This window comes from Macrobrachium nipponense, chromosome 25 (genome assembly GCF_015104395.2).
Source record: "Macrobrachium nipponense isolate FS-2020 chromosome 25, ASM1510439v2, whole genome shotgun sequence".
Taxonomy (NCBI): Eukaryota; Metazoa; Arthropoda; class Malacostraca; order Decapoda; family Palaemonidae; genus Macrobrachium; species Macrobrachium nipponense.
In genome coordinates, this window is record NC_087214.1 from 16,344,805 (window position 1) to 16,367,304 (window position 22,500).

At 41.0% G+C, this 22,500-nt stretch overlaps 2 protein-coding genes across 3 annotated transcripts in view; both read left to right on the forward strand.

Annotated features, from left to right (window-relative positions):
• Window positions 1-22,500, forward strand: part of LOC135199298 (uncharacterized) — a 367,793-nt gene that overhangs the window by 172,568 nt on the left and 172,725 nt on the right. The window lies entirely within an intron of this gene.
• LOC135199297 (uncharacterized) overlaps window positions 20,210-22,500 on the forward strand; it is a 3,725-nt gene continuing 1,434 nt past the window's right edge. The window contains exons 1-3 of the mRNA XM_064227207.1: window positions 20,210-20,841; window positions 21,188-21,298; window positions 22,196-22,375. Of these exons, the coding sequence (XP_064083277.1) occupies window positions 20,344-20,841; window positions 21,188-21,298; window positions 22,196-22,375 (789 nt within the window). The 5' untranslated portion in view covers window positions 20,210-20,343. The remainder of the gene's footprint in view (window positions 20,842-21,187; window positions 21,299-22,195; window positions 22,376-22,500) is intronic.

The following is a 22,500-nucleotide window of genomic DNA, read 5'->3' on the forward strand; positions in this document are numbered from 1 at the left end:
ACTTACCATAGATAACTAATAAAATAATGATTTGGTATTTTTACTCTTGAAGGTTGCCGATGAAAAATCAGCTAATTAATTTACATTTATTACAAGAGGCCATTGAATGGCCTGGATGGATAAGGCAAAAGCAACTTGGCCGCACGTGGACCACCTATCTCTCACAAGGGGAGAGCTGGCCAAAATCAAATTTACTTAGATGCTGGTTTCCAAAATTGATCATAGGTATCTTGCGTTAAGGAAGCACTTGCGGGTGAGGAGGCATGACACGTGACTCAGCAAAAATCTGGAAAAGTTCCCAGATTAGACACTATATTTCAGCTACAAGGGCAGTCACTTTTATTTAACCCACTGGGGAGGAACTCTAGTGTTTAAGTGAAACATTCAATGAAGGCTTAATCTTGAACAGGTCACAGGGGTAACACGTGCTCCGATGATGACAAATGAATTTCAGTAGAGAAGTGATACAAGGAAGATTTGAAATGGAAATAGCAAGATTCGTCTTGGAGGAATAGAGCTGGTTGGATTTTGCACTTTCGAGACGTACCTTTAACCCTTAGAGCCTTGAACATGATGTATGAAGGGGGGCTCCAACCAGTGTGGACCAGACAAAGGCGGACTTCCAGTCAGAGAGTGGACACGTCTGTCCTACAGGAGCGACTAGCATGGACTGAGAGCAGATCAGGATAGATTTGAATGGCCTGGGTTTCACACACAGCCTCCAGCATTGTCTGAAAGTTGCGAAAACACAACCAGCGAATTTGGGGGAAAGGAGGTCTTAGGCTAGGAATCCCTAAAGCCCACATCGAAGCCTTTATTACCCTGCGACCTGCCTTTCTTACTCTATAACTCTAGGCCTAAGTTAATGGCTTATTTTCTCCCCCCGCTGCAAACGTAAATGCCGATCTCTGGCCTGCTTTGTGTTTCCCGCCCAAAGTCAGCTGATGTTAGGGGAAAAATGGGTGCTCTTCTAGAACTAAATAAAAATGAATGATACTGTGAAGGCGAGGGGGTCATTAAACGTAATAGCTCCCCCTGTTAAGAAGGCATTCACTCCCTTTCAGGCGTGAAGGCCTTGGCTAAATAAGTTGATCGCCTCGACTAAACAGTTCTCCTGCTCTAACTGAGCTTTTAGAGCAGTGATACGGCTAACTAAAATGCCCTACCTAACTTACAAGTGGAGATGCTAAGTGTACTAACTTACGGAATTAATGTAGTCTAGCCTAAGTGAGAACTATTGGTCGTCTGTGATGACAGTCTACTCTACCCCTATGTAAAGTTACTTTGAAAATTCTACTTGCTACTACCCTAATGCCCTGGTACTACATTATTAGCCTAACCTACTCATTACAATTAATAAGAGACGCAATCATTCCAGAGTGTGGTATGCACAGCAGAGGTTTATCGACCTAAATTGTTAAAATACAAAAGATGAGGTAATGATGCGTGAGGGTGATGAGTGATTAGTAGTGTACCAGGATGGAAATATAATGAGGTAATTATGACATTTACGTGAGGGTTAGTGACACAAGTTCTAGGGGGTTAGAGTTAGTCTACTGGCAGAGATCAAGCTGGCTACCTTCTCTGGGTAAGTGCCAGGATCACTCTGCAAATTAATGTGATACTGTACCTAGGGCACAGGTACTAAGGAGAGCATGTGGCTCTTTGGTTAGTGTGTTAATTTGCATCCCTTCTTCTTCTTCTTATTCCTCCAGGGCCTGGCTACACCAGTCCTAGGAGTTGACAGAGGCACCGACTCTGGGGAAAGGCCAGAAGTGCCGTCAGGAGCAGAGGCAGTGGTAGTCCTTGGTACTACAGGCGAACACCCTACTTCAGCATCTGCAGCAACAGTCATAGAGGTGGAACCTACTGCAGGGGAGGCCCTCACTTTGGCTGCTGCGACAGCCGTCGTAAGGTGAAGACTCCCGGCTGACTCTTGGTCAGGCAGTTCCTGGTCGTCCAGAGAAGGTGTAATGGTGAGGTCTGCCAGAGGTTCATTCTCGGCTGACAGAGGTGATGTTGAAGAAGAAGCTTCTAGGGATGAAAAGTGGCAATGGGCTGTTTAAAGCTCTCTGCCTGTTGTAGGATCTCCTGTAAGAGGATCCTTGATTAGGTTAGGCAATGGCACTAGCTCGGGGCCAGGCGTAGAGGTCAAGGTTTGTGGTGGCTCTATGTCCAGGCTGGACAGAGCTTGGCACTGCTCAGTGCTGCCTTGTGGCATTGGCAGAGAGTTGACATCAGGCATACCTGGGACGGGTATCGGAGGTGCAATACCTCTCAGTGTGCCCATGGTGATGGGAGACAGAGGTTCTGGTCTCTGGTGGAAGGCTAAGCCTTGTGGAGAATTGACAGTGTCCGCTGCTGGTAGTCGGCTAGGGCACCTAGGCCAATTTGTGGAGTACCCTATTACGTTGCAGGTTTTGCAACGGGACTGTGAATGATCAATCTCCCTCCTTGGTAACGGGGGGAGACTGTTGGTGGCCGTACTTCCGGGAGGAAGTAGGATTTTGATGGCTCCTTGCTTTGGAGTAATTTGTCGTGGGGTTAGGACCCTAGGTTTTTTAAAAGGAGAAGGAGACTTCAAGTCTTGCCCTAGGAGGAGGTCATAACCTCCTGGAATGTAGCTTGTAACTGCAAGAGTACATACCTTTGTAAGGTGAGATCTAGTGACCCTCAGTTGCACAGTGGGAAGGATCAGTTTAGTTTGATTGATGCCTTCAATCGTAATTAGTTGACGTCTATCAACGTTAGCCCTTGGGGGATTTGATCTTCCTGTATCAGGGAGATTTGAGCACCAGAGTCATCAAATGCTCTGACGTGGCTTGGCGGATAATGGCTTTGGAGGGGTGTGACAGTGATAGGGCCCTTAGCTGGGGGGCCTAGCGAAGATGAATTGGTAACTGCCATTGCGATGGTGGGAATATTGTGATTAGCACACCCTCCGTAATTTGCAGACATGTGACCCTTGCAGCCAGAGTCCCGGCGGTTCTTGTTCCAGAACTTCTTCCGTGGCACTGGATGATAAGGCTGAGATGACAACACAGGTTGCGAATCTGTGGAGTCACCAAGGCTTGCAGTGTGCTCTGGCACAGGTGAAGAGTCCTCTCTGGAATTGAGTTGTGGGGAGGTTAAGGAATCCTCCTCTGAGTCATTCTTGGGAACAAGTTCAAGGTTGACTGGTGAGCTCACCTCTTCCGAAAGGGAGGAGGCAGGCGGTGAAGCTGTAAGAGGCTGGTAGGATGCGGAAGGAATAACTTCTGGTCTAAACTAACCTGGATCAGGACCAGGCTTATAACTGGAAATGATGTCAGTGACATCTGAGGCCCTAGCCTCTGAGTCTAAAACTGAGGTGTGGTTATTGGACATGCTGCAGGGGTCCGGTGCTTCTGGTTGTGGGAGCTGCGTCCAGGGGAGATACGGCTTTAGGGGATCTCGGGCCAATATCACCTGATAAACATCATGGAATTTGTCCACTACGCCCAGGAGGCACAATGTGGTTTCCCTGGTCTCCTGGTCCAATAAGGGTATTTGTACCTTCAGAAGGACTGAAGGAACAGAATAGAGCTTGCCATCTATCCATTCAAACTGAATTTCTTTGTCCTTCTGGATTTTGGCACCCCTAAGCAATGCCTCTCTTGAAATGAGGGAGACCTGGGCTTCAGCATCGGCCATGACATGTACCCACCGATAGGCTGTAGGAGATGGTTCATCAGGGAGGGCTACATGGCAGCCTTGGAGAAGTTCACCCTGGAAACTCACGTCCCAAGGTAGGGACCGACTTGGGCACTGGTCAGAATCCACAGCATACCCACGCACACAACAAGTGGTGCAGAACATCTGCAACCACCTCTTACCAGAAGTCCAGCTCATGGTCTGGGGTTTGTAAGCAGGGGAAGACATTTCCCTTAGGCTGTGCAGTAGAGTCTCAGTCAGATATGAAAATGATGGCCAGGAATAGCACTGGATGGGAGTGCCTATTTAGTAAAGTGGCACTTGCCTAGAAATGGGTTCTGCAAATGAGGTAAGGTTCGTGATGAACAATACAATGTCTGAAAGATTGGGTGCTCTGTGGCACTTGGGAAGTGTCCCGTAAATTGGTGGTACTTTGTGAATGGTACCTAATGAGGTGAGAAAATCTAATGGAGTGTGCCGTGTAGAGGTCACACTGATTTGCATTCCAAACTGGCGGATACGCTGGTAATTTGGGCGATCCTAATGATGGATGCACAGATAAATGGCTACCTGTACGTCCTGTACAGGTGCAGTGGCACTTATGGAGGCATTCCTTGGACAGCACTAGTTGAGTGCTGGTATAGTGGCACTTATGGAGGCGTTCCTTGGTTGCACTGGTAGCGTGCTGGTGTGTCCCGTCAGATGACACTAAATGCAGTATACTCAAGTATACAGAAGGGAAATGGCACTCCGTTCGTGGCAGAGTGTAACGGTGGAGATGAGAAAGTAAAAGGGGGAGTACTTCAGCAGCCAGTCAATGGACAGCGCTGCGAATTAGTGGCACTGTAAAATGGTAGGGCATGATGTGCACTGGTGGTGGCCAGTCCTAGACTGGTAGCAGCTTCCTTGTATGGAAGAAATGAGGTTGCGTTGGCACTCTATGTGCAGTTTATGCTTGCGGTATAAGCAAGTCTTTCATAATAAAATGACAAAGACCACTAGGGCAACGACAGGTAGCGGTAATTAAAAGGTGCTCAGTCCTCGGCTGAAGTACTCGGTAAATTAAATAAGGGTTGCAATAGTACAATGGACACAGGCGCATACATATCACGCTCAGTGTAAATGAAAGACACAAGAGGCTAAAATAAAGTTAATGATGCATGCGTAGGTAATAAATGTAGTACTCTTGGCTTTTTGAATAATGGGTTCTCTCTCTCTCTCTCTCTCTCTCTCTCTCTCTCTCTCTCTCTCTCGTCTCTCTCTCTCTCTAAGACCCTTAAAATGATATATGACAAACTCCTTTGTATTTATTTGAACTAATAATTTTTAGTTTTAATATGATGCAATTTGGCGTTGAATGATTTCCTTACGTGAAGTTTTGGGGAAAGAATTACTTTTTAATAAGTTTTTGGTAAATGAAACTCACTAGCGATGAACGATTTTTACTTTACTGGAAAATGGAATTGCGCGCCAGAACGATTAGTGATTTACAATGCGTTTATGTTAACAACTCTCTTAATGTAATTTACTTTTAAGATTTGCATTAACTTTATGTAAGGTACCTAACTCCCTATGACAAGTCAAATGGCAGTAAGGATTTTAAGATGTTAGCAAATATTTGTAGATGAAAAAAGGTTACATTAAGGGTGAAGTGAAATGAAAACTTTCGCTCAGCGAGCGAGTGAGCAGTGCTAAATGAAACGTGCGGGGGTTGAGCAGAGCCGGGCAGCTACATCCGATGGCGAAACAGCTGACTGCTGTGTAAAAGGAGCATGTGATTTACAACAACAAAGTTCTAACTTTATTGAAAGCAAAACAACATTAACTGTTCTGACAGAATGATAGATGCTAGTATGGAGATTGATATTATGTACGTTAAAACATCAAGATTTACGTTATTTGACTTAAATCGTTGAGATAAAGCTTTAAGTGGTGAATTGCTTGCCTTGGGAACGAAGATGGCTGGCAGGGCTGGCCGTGCATGCGCTGAGAAGCTAAGAGAGTGAGCTGCGGTTACCAATGCGTGAAATGAAAGCTAAGTTAAAACGAATTCCCCTAACATTTCACAGACAAAATAATTGTACACTTCTTTTGCCGTAACTATTAGTAGAAAACACTCCTAACTAGGCTACCTTGCCTTGTAAACATGCAATGACTCCCTGGCAAAGCTCTTCCTAGTTCTAACCTAGCACTTTTTCGGGCATCTTATCTAACACACACTGGTTTGTCTTGTGTGTGAGCTACAGCTGATACTTGCTAACAGAGAGGAATTCGCAGGCTCTAATTTGTGCGCCTCCAACTTTAAGTTGTTTGGCTCTTTTGCCGTTTCACAATAATATCTTTACTCTGAGAGAAACACACTTACTTTGAACCCTTCTAAAATAACTTCTTAACATCTGTAAGTTGTGCGTGTCTCCTTGTGTATTTACGAATGCTTTTTTACGATTTACGTCTTGTGAAAAATCATCTATAGTTTATGTTTTTAAGGGATAACGCAATTTACTACTTTTAAACAGCTCCTGATTCGAATCCTTGGCTAAGGTCTGCCACTTTTACGTTTTGGACCGGCCTTGTAGTAAAAAACGAAAGGGGAAAAAGAGGAAAATAATGGAACACTTTTGACTTACCTTGGGTTTATGGGATTGGTTTGTTCTGGAAGGTCGCCAGGAAAACTCAGTTGATTAATCTACATTACATTTATTTACAAGACAACATTGAAGGGCCTGAGATAAAGGCAAGGCATTTAAGCCACGTGGGCAGAGCGCCGTATACTGTCTGGATCACTCCTATCCTCCACAATATGAAAAAATGGCCCAATTCAACATCTACTGCAAAGCTGGATAATGTACTCAGCAGGGAGAATCTGCTAATGAATTCCCAAATTACACACAACATAACATAAAGACTTCTTGCACAATATTTCAGCTAATGCACTATGGAGGGTGTTTATCTTTAATCACACACAAGAGGAGGAACTCTAGTGCTTAAATGAAATGCTCAATGAAGATCTTAATCTTGGACAGGTCACAGGGGTGGCACGTGCTACGATGGTGGACAAGGGACGTTCAGTAGAGGAGAGATAAAAGGAAAATTTGAAAATGGAAATAGCAAGATTCGTCTTGGAGAAATAGGGCTGGTTGGAATTTGCACTTTCGAGATGTACCTTAGTCCTTGGGGGCTTGCACATATATATAGTGATGTCTGACGAGGGCTCAAACCAGCGATGACGAAACAAAGGGGCTGAAAAACAAGTCAGAGGTGAGCATGTCTGCCCGAATAAAGTAGCTGGAAGTAGACTGAAGAGAAGGAATTCAGGGCATTTTGCGAGCGTCTAGGTTCACACACGGAGCCTACGGCATTGTCTGGAAAGATGCAAAAACACAGCCAGCAGATTTGTGGGAAAAGAGGTCTAAAGCTAGGAGTACCTAAAGCCTATCAATCAGCCCATATAAACCCTACGACCTGCCCTTCTTACCCTACACTAGGTCTAGTCGTTAACGGATTAGTTCCACCCCCCCACATCTTTAAGGCAGAACGGACATGCCAATCCCCCAAGTCGTTAAAGGTGGGGGTACAAATGGCTGCTCTTCTAGCAAATAATTAATTTAATAACTGCTGGGTAGACGAGGCGATCAAAACACGTGTATGTATATATATATATAATATATATTCTATATATATATATTATATATATATAGATTATATATATATATATATATATATATATATATATATATATATCTATATATATTATATATATATAATATATATATATATATATATATATATAGGTTTATACATATGTGCTAAATTGATATACTATATAAATGCAAGTCATGAGGGTAATTAATTCTTTAGAAATACTAAAGGTATTTCTTGGTAGTTACATGACACGCAAATGTTATATGTATTAGTATGAGGTTTATAAGAAAAAAAATTAAAGAGATAAATATAAGGCAATATATATTTATTGATTAAAGCTAAATGTGATTAAAGTTACATGTGCACATATATTTCTGGTGCGTGCAACGCACAGATATATTTGATTGCATTCATAAATTGTTCATTAAAGATAATTCACTGTTCCAAAAGAAATCAGTGGTTGCTTAAAGTGGCCAAATTCACACAACACGGATATCCCATAGTTTCAGGACATAGGATAGATTGTCTTGGCTGGTTCTGACATTCTGTACCTGGGCCTGCTGTATTTTCCTTATCCTGTGCCAAGCAAATAAGTTCACGACGACTATGATCGCCACTGTCAGCATAACGATGACCAGCAATGCATAGTAGCGAAGGTCTTCATTAGGTTTGTAAACAGGGTGGACCGGATCCATAGTAGCCAAGCGATTCAGCTGTTTGGCCACTGTTGGGTTATAAGGGAGGGGAAGTTCTGCGATGTGGGTGGTCCCCTACTTCATGTTAGGAAAATAGGACCTCTCCCGGATGATTGTGCTTACTCCATGGACGGTGTAGTTGCAGCCATTGGCAGCAATGAAGAGATGAGATTCCGAGCTGGTCCATCTGGACAGGACACTCTAAATTTCTCTGTGGAGAATCTCAGCCAGGTTCCATTGTTCAGCCTATGAGCTAACTTATACTTGTCATAAGGATACAGTTGATCCAAGCAGTGTTCTTGCATATGGGGCAAGGTTCCATTGAATGCTAGGTCTAACTCACATGGACCCTCAGAAATATTCCGGAATTCAAAGGAGTCAGCCGTGCAAACCTTTTTATCCATGGCTGTGTAGCAATTAACGAACGATTCCAGGTTTCTGACGACCGTAAAAGTTTCCTTGTTAGGTGAAATTAACAAGTAGCCAGACAGATTTGATATAACTGGTAATGAGCTATTTGTCATGTAATTGGGAAATAGTGCTACTTTATAGGATTCCCATGCATCAGAAGGATCAAAAGGGATATTAATCTTGATTCTATAGTGCTCTACACTAACTGAGATTAGGCTATAATAGAACTCAATCTTATGTGTTTCTGTCAAAGGAGTATAACCGAATTTGTCACGAGCATTCTCTTTGGTTAAGGTTAAGTCTTTAATAGATAACAAGTGCGGCGACAAGACTCCCTTTGTAGCAAGTGTTATGGCTTCCACATGAGAAACCTTAGTATACGTATATAATATATGATCCATCTTCGTATTGTAATATGCTAAAGTTGCAAGCAAAGATTGCACGTCTTGGATATGATTTAAGTTACTGGAATGTTCATTTATTATCGTCATGAGTTCGTTAATTGATTCAAGTTGTTTACGAAGTTCAGAAAAAATAAATTCATGTTCGTGCTGTAATATTTCAATTCTCTTAATCTGATCGTTAATTTTAAGATGATAAGAGATACTTAAACCTAAACCTGCTACAGAACCAAACAAGTTAAGAACGGCAAATACAAATGGGTTACGTTTTTCTACACTGGTGTGTGGAACCGTCCGCATAAGGAGGTCGCGTGCTAAGCATTCTGTTTCAACTGTCTTGTTCTGCAAATCAAAGGACATTTACTCAGCAATACTCATGGTATGAGCAAATGGGTGTTCGTCGCTTGAGGGAAAGTAGGTTCTGTGCAGTTGATTCAGTGATTCAGTAAAAAGAGATAGTTTGGATTTCAGATTGATGACATAATGCTCTGGTAAGAAATTAACTTTCGTATCAACTTCTAGTATAATGTTGCTAGACGTAATGAAAAGATCTTTAATTCTTTCAATGATTGAGCCATGATTAAATTGGATATTTTTGGTTTTGGAAACAGTCCCACACGAGAAAAATGCCTGAAAAATCAGTACCAATAAAAACAAGACAAGCTGCATGTTGGAACCTACAAATAGCCAATTATATGTAATTGCTCATGTTTTTAAATAACCATCACATGGAATAAAAGTGGTATACAGATAAAAATGTTTTAATAATATGATATATATTTTCACACAAGTTTTATATATATGAGGTTATCATATAAGTCTTATATAAATTTCTCTCCTTTTCCCATACAACCCTTTCAGCCTATTTGCCATTAGCGTTCGAGGATGATAAATGGTCCTTCGAATTTAGGCGTTAGTTTATAGTTCAGACCCTTGCATACGTATACTTGTATATATATTAGATCACCTACTGCATATGGTTTTGTTTGTTTGGCAGTTTTATCATGATTATTTTTCATGATTATTTGAGCTTCTTCAAGATTCTTATGAAGTATATTGAACCTGCTTACACTCGCATTCATGATATCATTTAAAGGATCTGATAAACTGTTTGTGGGTGTAAGAATGTGAAAAGGTGTCCTAGCAGGTGTGCCGTAGAGTGCTTCATGTGGTGACATTTTGATGTGGTAACTATGATTAAGAGTGCTTGAGACAGCGGGAACAGCAATATCCCAATTGGGGTCCATACCCACCAGTGTAACCGTAGGATATTCAACACCTTTTGATTCACCCGTTCTACTAAGCCATTTGATTCAGGATGATAAATCATGGTATTTTTTTATGCCTAGGAATTCGCATAGGGAGTTAAGAAATTGATCATTGAATTCTCCACCAGAGTCGGAGATTATCGTGTGTGGAATTCCATGTTTACAAATATAACATTCATAGAATTTTCTTGCCCATTCAATAGCAGTTTTGTTCTTTAAAAGTATTAATTCTGTGTATCTGCTCAAGGCATCAATTAACGCTAAGAGGTGCCGATTCTCTCTGTCAGATTAGTAAAATCCTGTTAATAAATCTAAGTGTACCCATTCAAAAGGTTTGTTTGGCATGGGGTAGGTTCCAAGACTAACAGGTGTCTTAGTGTGCCCTTTGTTTTCGTGACAAGTGTGACAACTGTTTATATGTTTCTCCATATTTGTAATCATCGTAGACCAGTAGAATAGTGATTTAGCTTTTTGTGACATGATAGAGAACCCAGGATGACCGTGTAAGGGATTGGAATGCAACCAATTTAAGACAGTCAGTATAAGAGAGATTGGTAATACTACCTGGTCATTAGTCGACTGCAGTGTACTTTGGGTTTTTCTAGTCACGGATCTACACAGAATATTATCCTTGATTATGTAACTTTGTTGTGAATATTTTACGCATTCTTTTTCTTTAGGATTTCCGTTCAAGGCGTCTATTACTTTACTTAACTGAGGGTTTTTCCTTTGTTCAGTCTGTACCAGTTTGGTGCTCCAACCCATGTCTTCAATGTTTGTGATCGTTTGGATTAATGAATTTTCTTGTTCGAACGCTATTTTAACAGTTTCTACGGGTGTTTCAATATCTTCTAATTCAGCTAATGGTTCAAAACATGTTGGTGTGGGGTTGCGGGTTAATGCATCACCGATGACATCTGCTTTCCCAGGTAAATATCCTATCTTCGCGCAAAAGTCCTGAATGATCGTATGCCATCGAGTTCTTATATGGCTGTGATTGAAGCCATTGAAGAAGTCGGTGAGGGGCTAGGGTCAGTAAGGACCTCAACAGGATAGCCATGGATTATGAACTTGAAATGCACTAATGAATCAGCGATATCTAGCCCTTCCTTGTCTATCACTGCGTATTTACTTTCAGACAGCTTCAGTTTACATGAATAAAGAGCTATTGGGAAAAGCTGTTTATCATATTGCTGAAGTAATGCCCCTCCTGCCCCCTGATCTGAGGCGTCAGTTGCAATAAAGAATTCCTTACTGAATCAGGAAATTTTAAGATAGGCGAGTTGCACAATTTCTCTTTCAAGGTATCGAACTCATCCTGGTGCGTTTCAGACCATATAAAATCTGCACCTTTCTTCCCAAGATCAGTTAAAGGAGCTGCAATTAGTGAGTAGTTGCGCATGAAGCACCTGTAACATCCCAAACACCCCAAAAATTGTTGTACGCCTTTAGGGTAGTCTCCACTTTGGGGGGTGCCGATCGTAAAAAATATTTGCCAAAAATACACTAATCAAGACAGGCTAATGAAATTTTCAGGTATTATTAGCACTATAATAATGCATATTCTCTGTGAGTTTTATCATCCTACAGGGAAAATTAATGATTTTATGAAAAAAAATGTGAAAAAACGGAAATTTCCGGGCCCCTCGTACTGAAGGTTATTTGGTGATTGGTGAGAAACTACAGTCTTGAATAGAAATTCGGTCTGACAGAATGTTGGTATATCCACCTGGAACATGCACAAAAAAAATGATCAAAATAGAACAGTAAATAAGCACGTTATAAAAAAAAAAGAGCAACAACTTCGTAAGTTCAGCGAAAGCCCCGCCGAAAAATCAGACTATAGCTAGGAAGAAAATATTCAGGAAAAATTCAAATCTCGATTTAGGGACAAAAACCTTTTGCGAGTTTGTAGTTATTATGTCACTTGATAGCCTAAAACATCTAAAAATTATATTATTTAGACAATCAAAGAAACCCCGCCCCCCTTTTTATTTATTTATTTTTTTGGGGGGTGGGGGGTTTCTTTGTTATTGTCCTAAATAATATCATTTTTAGATGTTTTAGGCTATCAAGTGACATAATAACTACAAACTCTCAAAAGTTTTGTCCCTAAATCGAGATTTGAATTTTTCCTGAATATTTCTTCCTAGCTATAGTCTGATTATTCAGCGGGGCTTTCGCTGAACTTACCTGAAGTTGTTGCTCTTTTTTTTTGTTATAACGTGCTTATTTATTGTTCTATTTTGATAATTTTTTTGTGCATGTTCCAGGTGGAATATACCAACATTCCGTCAGATCGAAAGTTCTATTCAAGACTGTAGTTTCTCACCAATCACCAAATAACCTTCAGTACGAGGGGCCCGGAAATTTCCGTTTTTTCACATTTTTTTTCATAAAATCATTAATTTTCCCTGTAGGATGATAAAACTCACAGAGAATATGCGTTATTATAGTGCTAATAATGCCTGAAAATTTCATTTGCCTGTCTTGATTAGTGTATTTTTGGCAAATATTTTTACGATTTTTTACAATCGGGACCCCCCCAAAGTGGAGACTACCGTAGGTACCAGAAAGTTACGGATAGCTTGACACCTTATCATGAACCACTTTAAGACCTTGATGAGTAAAAATTTCAAGGCACGAGTTCTTCAAAACAGAACTAAATAGAATAGTTCTGTTTTGAAGAACTCGTGCCTTGAAATTTTTACTCTTAAATTATGTTGTCTTAATCTCTGGAGAACCAGTTCAAGATCGTCCCTATAGTGCATGAAGAGTTACACTTAGCAAGTCACCAAACTTTATATCAATCATTCTGGTGAAGGTTATCGGGGCGCAAAGCATTGTAAGGTGTGCTTTCTTTATCTAAGGGTATCTTGTGAAAGCCCTTAAGTAGGTCCAAGGAAGTGAAAAATTCATTCCAACCTAACAGGGATAAGATATCGTTGGTACACGATGCCGGAAAACTATCAGGGATCGTTTCCTCGTTTAAGCAACGGAAGTATACGCAAAATCGCCAAGTCCGATCTTTTTTGGGGGACAAAAATTAAAGGAAAGTTATAAGAGCTATTTGATTTTTTAATAACCCCTTCTTCTAGAATTTTATCTACTTCTCCATTGATTTCGTTCTGGAGTTTCATACGGAGACGGTATGAGGGAACGTAAATAAATTTATTCTTATCCTTTAACCTTATGCGGTGTTCAGTTACATCTGTTTTGCCTAGAGATCCCTCGCTAGTGGAAAAGACATCCTGATATTTGGACAAGAGTTAGAAAAATTTCTGTCTTATCCCCTTATCTTGGATATCTGCATTGATTTTGCTTTTGATTAATGGTAAGAAGGACTTGTCGACAGTGGGTTGAGCGGGGTTAATTTCAGTGACGGTAAGAATGCGGTACTTATACGCTTCGATATCTATGATATGTTGATTTTGTTTGATTACTAAATCGGTATTCAAGTGGTTACAGACTTCATATTGATCTGATACTGACAGTCAACAATGTACAACACTTGTGTTACGGGAAGTCCGTTAATTTTCAGAGTGTCTGGAAGGATTTTGGTTTCTGATCCTGGCAAAGTTTTCCTAACGCTCACTGAGAGATATGAGGGAACATTCAGTTCGAGAGACTACATGTAGGTTGCCAGTGAAGGTTTATGAGATTTTTGTTGGATGACTTGGATGATATCATTGTTCAAGAGACAGGTAATTGGTTCCTCAGTGTACGTTACTATTTGATTGTCTGTCTCCTTTTGGTCCAAAATGGATTTTAATGTGTTTGATGATCTATAGAATTCACCTTTTTTAAATGCGCCATTCTTTGTAGGAGCTAGAATAATGTTTTGAATGCACATAGATGGATATCCTACAATTACAACTGGATACATATTAATGTGTTGTACAACTATAAAGGTATCGGTAAGCGTACACTTACCTACCTTGCACTGCACCTGGGTCATGCCTACGACGCTTAATTCATTATTTTCGATGCCTCGCAGGCGGACTTGGACTTCTCAATAGGGAAGTTTGAAGACAACAACTGATGAGTTCATAAGTCCATTATGTTACGTGCACTATCAGAATCGAAAAACAATGTAAAGGGCTGATATTCTAGATTAACTGCATGCAAAGTAGGGCGTAACTCATCGGTACTAATGATAGAGAGGATTTTATGAAAATCTACGGGATCCTGCACTGACTTTTTAGATGAGGTCGTGTGGTTCGTAGGAAAATTCTGTTTCGCACAGGTCTTCTAGATGATTAAATTTATTATTTGATTCAAAAGATGATGATATGGACGACCCAACATTATTCTCCCCCTGGAGTTATGTACATGGTACTTGATTTGCTTTGGACATCCGGAAAATTTGACTGGGTTTTGATTGCTTTGGGCAAACGGATTAGGAGCTGCATTCCCTGAAGGAGATTTACTTCTTTCTGATTCTGCACTACATGGCCCAGTTTCTTCTTATAATTGTTTGGATGTTTCTTCTTATTATCATTAGCGACGTTTTGTGCATTTTTAGCATTACCCTGTGAATGGTTGCGTGTATTACAACGAGCGTATGCATGATGCGTGGTATTGTGAATGGAGCAAAAACGCGTGCGACAGTCGTTCATCATGTGCCCCGTTCTCTTACAGTTAAAACAAGTGATCCCGACAGTGTTATTGGTAACTACGTTTACTTGCTGTGGTTTACTTTCATTTTTTGAGAAGGCTGGGAACAAGGGAAGGGTCTAAATCTGCACATTTAGACATATGTTTCTTGACTTGTTTGTATATGTCCAATTCTGTACTGTTGGGCATTAGTTTATCATTAAAAAACCGTATTGAGGCTTCTGGCAACATAGCTGATATGACAAAATCTTTTGTGGTTATTTTGGTACCACTGACCCAACTTGACTGATTGGATTCATCCATGTATCCACCCAGACGGTTTGCAATCAGTGCCACCCGGTCAACTAAGCTAAGATTAGTCATGGAGATAATTTTGTGTATGTTTCTCAAAGCTAACACTTCATCCAGCGCTTCCTCATTACCGTATACTGAGCGTAACTTAACTTTAAATTCCTCCCATGTTTTGGTTTTTTGAAAGGAAATTCCCCTAAGGTATGACCCAGCCTCCCCCTTAGCAAAATCAATGAAGCTTTTAGCTTCCTGAAGCTGTAAGGAAGGCAGTGAAAGACACTTTGCTTTCAAATGAGCATCTACTGATGAGATCCAGGATTCAACCTCCTGAGTTGAGAAAGATACGATGGCGGATCTCGTGTTAACTAAAGTTACAACAGGATTACTGGATGAAGCTGCTGCAGATGCCCCCAAGTAAGTGGTGGTAGCCATTTTTACGCTTGTTTTCTTACGATCAGTATGCCTATTAGCAACCCTATCAAAGTATCTGTATGAATAAACATGTCCACTACGTAAATGCAAATGCTATGTAAAAGCACAATGAGGGAACAGAAATAATATGGTTACACAATAAATCATGATAATGTACGCTCATAAGCCGCAGTAAAAATATTTCATTAATATCTCTGAAAAAGAAGGGTTGGCAAAAATGACAAAGATAAATTCCTGCAAGCAAAGGGATTATTAGAAAATGCCGCTTTATCTAACCCAGGAACAGCGATCTGTAGACCTGTAATTACGACGTGATAAAATCGTGCCTACACAATGAATGGATAAAACAGGTTTATTTAGCTTCGTTATAAGGCTGTATCTCATGCTTTCTTGAATGACGTCATCCAATCAAATGTTGGGATGTCCTTGGCCCGGGTGATAGTGAAGTCGCTATGGCACAGATTCCTGTGAGCGTCAGATGTGTTTGTTTGTAGGACAGATTCTTTCACCTCCAGTCTTGTGTTGATGATTCTTCATAGAAGTCTATGTTGAGTGGTGTTTCTTGAAGTTGATGATAACGATGAAGGAACAGGTATTATGACGAAGAAGCCAATTGATAAAGTGTAGAGCTAATATATTTGATAATGTAGCTTTATTCACTCCATTGAAGTCACTGAAGGTTACGCTGAGCTTCTCTTGGCACTGCAGTGCAGCTGCCTGACGTATGATGAGGTCTCGATTGGCTGTGTGCTAAGTCTTGAAGCGTGTATCTCGTTTCTTCCGTCTATGTGTTTGTATTTACCGAACTCGTAGATTGTTGCCATTATGCGGAGCTGCTGCCATCAAGCTGTGGAGGACTGGACCCACTTATGTTTAAGTGTCGGAAAGAGTCCTCAGTTTTTTACTTTATGATTTGCAAAAGAGTGAATAGCTGGTGGTTGGAGACTTAGTAATCTCTCTCTCTCTCTCTCTCTCTCCTCTCTCTCTCTCTCTCGGCAGGCAGGCAGGCAGGCAAGTAAGATAGAGACTTCGTCAGTTTCTTCGTTACATATTAGTATTATAGAAGGATGTCGAGAAATTCTTGAAGTTAACTAAAAAGATATTCTCTGAAATGTTATTACATCTTGAGATAGACTTTTCAGAAGAGAGTTGTTCTAAGAGAGTCAGAGGAGGAAGAAGAAGTGCACAATACATTTGAATGTACATCGGACATTTGTGATTGGTGGGGAGATCTGTACACTAGTATTAGAGTTATTTTCCTCCCTAGGCTGTTTATATTGTTACCAATCACTTCTTGCATGGTTTTAATTTTGGAGTGAGGTGGTCCCTACCATATAACATAACGCCTCCACCTTTTTTATTGAGTCTATCTTTTTTGAACAATTTATATCCAGCTATCTGGTACTCTTCTACGAAGTCTATTGTTGCCTCTTGTATCCATGTTTCTGTGATAATTATTATGTCTAATTCCTCACTTGTTTCCAGTGCTTTGAAGAGATCTACTTTGTTTCGAGTATATTGAGCATTAAACTGCTTCACTCTGAGGGACTTTTCTATCTTCTCTTTTGTCCTCGGTGGTTTTATTAGTTTCCCTTACTGTCACTGTAGCCTGCAGTGCTACTACTAACCAGATTCTGGGTGCTTTCTGACTTCTTCCCTTGAATGTTCAGTTCACTAAGGTGTTTCATGAGGTTTTCTTTGAGAAGGTTTTCTATTAGTTTTCCTCCTTCGAAATTCAAGTGAGTTCCATCTGTTTTATATACTTTCCTATTCCCTATAAATTTGTCCCAAAAGTTTACAAACCTAACACTTTTTTCTTGGCATATTAGCTCCTTTCTGTCGTTGATTCAAATTGCCTTGCTTAGGGAGTAGTGGCTTACATTGGTTTTGGGCAGAAGTCTTATAAGAATGCCGTTATCAGTTTCCTCACGGATGTTCTCTATAACATTCGTCAGGTTGGCTACAAGACCTTCTGTCTGGCAAATTCTTCCATCCCTGCACTATGATTACACTTTTTCTATTATTTACCTTAATTTTTTGTCACTATATTCTTCACTCCTGCACCTGGGTAAGAATTACCTTTCCTCTTACTTCTATTTTTGGCCACAAAATTTAACCCCTAATCTTTGATGAAATAAATGAGAGAGAGAGTGGGATGGCAAGGTGGTAGAAAGAAGGTTTGAATGGAAGTAAAGTAGAAGGTTTAAGAAGAAGATTCTAGTTGCCATGAGAGTTTGGTAGTTGTTAGACAGTTAGCTTTCACTTGCTGTCCTCTTCTTGACGGTTTGAGAAAGAAAGGTCGATGCCACGGTTCACCAGATGACCTCCAGTCCTGACTCAGAGAGAGAAAGAGAGAGAGAGAGAGAGAGAGAGAGAGAGAGTATGCACTGACCTCACACACACACACACGCAGAAGATGCAGGAGCAAAGGTCCTTATCACAGGAGTCACGTGACCTAGTCAAGGTGCACATCTGATGACGTGGAATCCCCAGTGATGAGGAGGAGATAAGGGACAAGGTCTCAAGTGGCTAATAAGAACACAAACCCAACAAGTGTAGGTGTCACGAGGAGTGCGGAGAGTCCCAGGATGGGGTCACAGGGTCAGCAGGAAGTCCTTGTGGTTCCAAGAGGAATCGGAAGGGGGGGGGGGGGGGGGTGTGGGGAAAAGGGCAATGAAACCACTTAGTGATGGGATGGGGAAGTGGAAAGATTAGGGGAGAAGGAAGAGGCAAGAGAGAAGGGAAGATCATGTACAGGAATGCAGGAGTATGGATCAGGTGGTCAAGAAGAGAGAGAGAGAGAGAGAGAGAGAGAGAGAGAGAGAGAGAGAGAGAGAGAGAGAGAGAGAGAGAGAGAGAGAGAAGGTGCAGGAGATTTTAGGGAGAACAAGAAGTGTCTCAACAAGGAGGTCAGTACAGAGAGGAAGGTAAAAGAGCAAATGGAGTCTTCATAAAAGAGGCAGAAGGACAAATGCTGTCTGAGGGGAAAGAAGTCCTGTTCTGAGGGAGTTATCATTCTGAAGATCTGTTGACTGAGGGAGACAGAAGAGGGGCAGAGTCCAATGATAATACAAGAAGAGTGTGTGGGGTTGAGGTCATCTGGAGAATACTTGTGGAAGTGGCTGTTGAGGATGTAAGGAGGGAAATCAAGAGGCTGAAGACTGGAAAGGCACTAGCAGTTGATGGGGTTACAAATGATATGCCATGTCAGAGTGGTGAAAGACTAATTTGGTAGCTGACCATGACATGTAAGGTATGTCTGGGGAAGGGAAAGGTCCAAGAAGAATGCTGCAGCATTGTGATGTGATTCTTACCACAAGCGTCTCTGCTGGCACAAAGCTCAAGGGGGAGGGGGAAGGAAGGTCCTCCCTCTCTTGCGTGAAGAAAGATGCTGAAAATATTAGGGAAAACAGAGAAATAAGTTTAGGATGTGTGATGTGGTGGATTTGTGGGTGTTTTGATATTCTGTGGAAGGAAGGGGTGTTCCTCCTTCACTTCAAGGGAACACTGGGTGAAAGTGTACCTGTAGGAAAGAGAGAGTAGAACAGAATCCTGCCAGTGAAGAGAACACAGAGAAAGGGAGAGAATGCAAAGGAAGCATCGACATACAAGGGATGGATAAGGACAATATGTTTTAATCACTGGGATGAAGAAGAAATTATAAGAAAGTTATGACTGAACATAAGGACTGAATTCATCTGACCAAGAACCCTGTCTGCTGAGTATTGCAGACAAACCCAAGACCTTTCTCTTTGGTACCAAAATCACCACCAATTACTGAAGACCAAAATACCATTCTGTGTCAGTTTCAAAGTCTTAGGACAACTGTGCAAGTCTCATGCTGAAATCGTGTCTTCTAGATCCTTGATTTCAAAGTTTATTATGTAATTTTATTTGTTCCTGCATCTGTCACATCACAACACTAGCGTCATAGTGTTTCTGGAAGTTTCATTCCAGTTCAGTAACTTATTCAATTGTTGTTTTGTCATCGTGTGAGGGCTGGATTTAGTCATATCAGTATGTCAGAAACTGGGAAATGCATTATTTCTTGTCATGGAGTCAGTTAATTTAGTCACCTTACAAAAAAAAAAAAAAAATTCAGGTCTTCTTTTGTAGATTTGATATGAGTTTGATGAATTTGACCTTCACTTCCGACACGTCGTTTCCATCAGTGATGAACGACCACAACGGGAACCATTTCTGTAGGGTCAGGTTGGGTGGCAGTTTGGTAGATGTAAAAATCCCCAACCCACTCCTGCTGGGACATGGTACCCTAGGTTAGGTTAGGTTAGGTCACTGTGCCTCCCTGTGTCTCACAATGGTTTCCCACTGCAGTTTCGTGTGTGATAGTTCGATGTAAAGGTATTGAAATGTGATGGACCCATGAAACTTTTTTGTCAGAAATGGAAGTCAAATTCCTCAAAATCTCATCAAGAGTGAAAAAATATACGAATAAAATGCCTAATATCCCAGCCTGATCAGCCTGAAGGGCAAATATTAGCATGAAGTCAAGCAAAGTGTTATTCAGTGGAAAGTTCCAATTCCAAAAGAATTTGGTTCTATAATAATATTGTCATAATTTTCATCTCTGACTTACATCTGATGTTGCATTTTAGATAGCACTCTGTTTAGGTAAACAGTTTCAGATCCTACGGGCCAGACCATTGAGCGCTTGATGGCATTCATTCTTTTTTTTTATCGAGGAAGTTAATCTTGTGTAAGATCACACTTGCATCTGGAAGGGCCACTGATTTCCGTGTCCTTTTCAGGCATCAATCCCTTGGATGCGACATCTGCTGTAACACGTACAATGACGATCACTGCCCGAGGATCCTCCTCTGCTCCCATGACTTCTGCAGCCGCTGCATTGAGGGGCTCATTTCGACTCAAAAGAAAGAATGCCCGGTCTGCCGAATGCAGTTCACACAGAACTCGGCTGAGGACTTCATGATTATCAGAGGTCTCCTTGATGTTGCAAAACAACTTTCATCACAGCTTGCAGTATCGAATACCGAAGCCACAAGACTAAAGCAACCCTTTCTGAAGACTACTCACTATTTCAGAGAAAACTTCACCAAGAGAGGAGTTGCTGTTTGTCAGGGAGCAGAGGCTGAGGTTCAGGAACTCATTGACAGGTACAGAGAGATGAAAGGGCGAGTTACAGAGGTGAAGCTTTCCAGTGAAAAGACTTTGAGCAGCATTGATCAAAATATTGAACTGCTCCTGGACAGGCTGGAAAAATTGCAGAAGAACAGAACAAAATTCAATGAAAGTGATGCCCAACTGGAAGCAGCAACAGACTTTATTTCAGCAGCGCCTTTCATGCAAGAGGCAGAAGAGCTTCTCCAGGCTATGGAAGAAACTTTGGCAAAGTTTCAGGAGGACAAAAAGGAAGAATGTCATATAAAGAAGGTAAGTTACTCTCTCTCTCTCTCTCTCTCTCTCTCTCTCTCTCTCTCTTTCCTGGATCCTACTTATCTAGCACTGTACTCAAGAAAGGGATAATTTCTTTCTTATGGCATCTGTTAACCTCATCTTGTGGCCTGAGATATTTCTAAATGATTATCCACAAAAATAAATAAATAATATGGAAGCCTAAATCATGTCTGACCTCATCAGCAAATATCTCATAATATTTCTCTCTGACTGATGAAGCTTTTCAGTTCAAGGATCTTTCCAGTCTCATACAGGTAGATGTTGCAGTCTTTCCAAATCCTCTCTGTAGTAATCTCTTTGTCCTCTTGGATTTGTCTCACAGGAAATTCTCGAGATGAAGGAAGATCTGGAGAGGTTCTTGAAGGACACAGGAAGGATCATCACTGAGGAAGGAGCACTAGGAGAGGAGGGAGACTCTGTCGTGAAAATTACGGTGAGTTCACAGAGTCCTTTCTTCCACAAAATAAAATTGTCCTGAGAAACACCTACTCAACAGACTCAAGATAAATGTAACCTAAGGAAATGATAAAGTCTAACTTGTTTCAAATAACCTATCACTTTACAAAAACCTGTCATAAGAGTTAGATTCCAGACACTCAACAAAAGAAGAAGAAGAAGAGTTCCCTTTTCCACTGTCTGAGGATGCGTCTGGGTCTCTGGGTGCACCTGGTGGGAAGACTGGCCATTCCGTGTATGTTTGAGTGATGTTCCCAACACTTCTGCAATCTCCTTCAGAGATCTTGTGCTTTCTTTGCTCATTCCCACCTTTAAAATTCACCATTCCATTCCTTGAAGTTATCATTCTGCTTACTATTCCCCTTTCTGAAGTTGAGGAGTGACTCATCAGCTATTTTCTTCCTCTTATTCAAGTATGATGCCTGATTTGGCAGAAATCAGGGCAAGTGAGTGAAATTCGAACCCTCTCAGGTTTCGTGTGGCCCATTTAGAGAACATAAAGGTTCATAGTCAGGACACAGATGGCTTCCCTTCATCCCAATGATTTGATACAGAAACAGAGAATGACAAATTTCACCCTTGGGGTGCTCAGAGGCCCTGATGTATATAATCAGATGGGTAGAAAGGAGGACTTATCTTCTTCTGTAGGGTGTCTGGAGGATAGGTTACCTTATTATAATGGGTTTGTATTTGAAAACATGTCTTTGGTGTACAAAAAAACGTGTATTTTTATTACAAATAACAACAAAAACTTAACAAAATGCACACCCTTACAGTTAATTAACTAAAATCAAAGTGATATCATTTCATTTACACAAAATAACTTCTGACCTGAACTGATTATGAGATTTTCAATCAAGGATCCTTTCCTCAGGTGACTGACCTCCGAAGTCCTCACGGTCGCCTGAGAGGGGATGCCCAGAGAGAGATCTTTGCTGTGATGACCTTTGAAGGGAAACTCAGGCTGGCTCCAGTTAAGATAGAGTCCAACAACCAAGTCTCCTTCACTCATCTGGAAGAAGGCGTTCTCCCACCAAGATGCTTTGTCATAGAGGTAAGCTTTTATTCCTATGAGGATATGAGTAGGAATAATTTCTGTCTCTCATAATTCTTTAGCTCATTATTGTGTTAGGAATTTCTTCATTTGAAATGAACACATCTAATAGGGAAAAGAGAAGA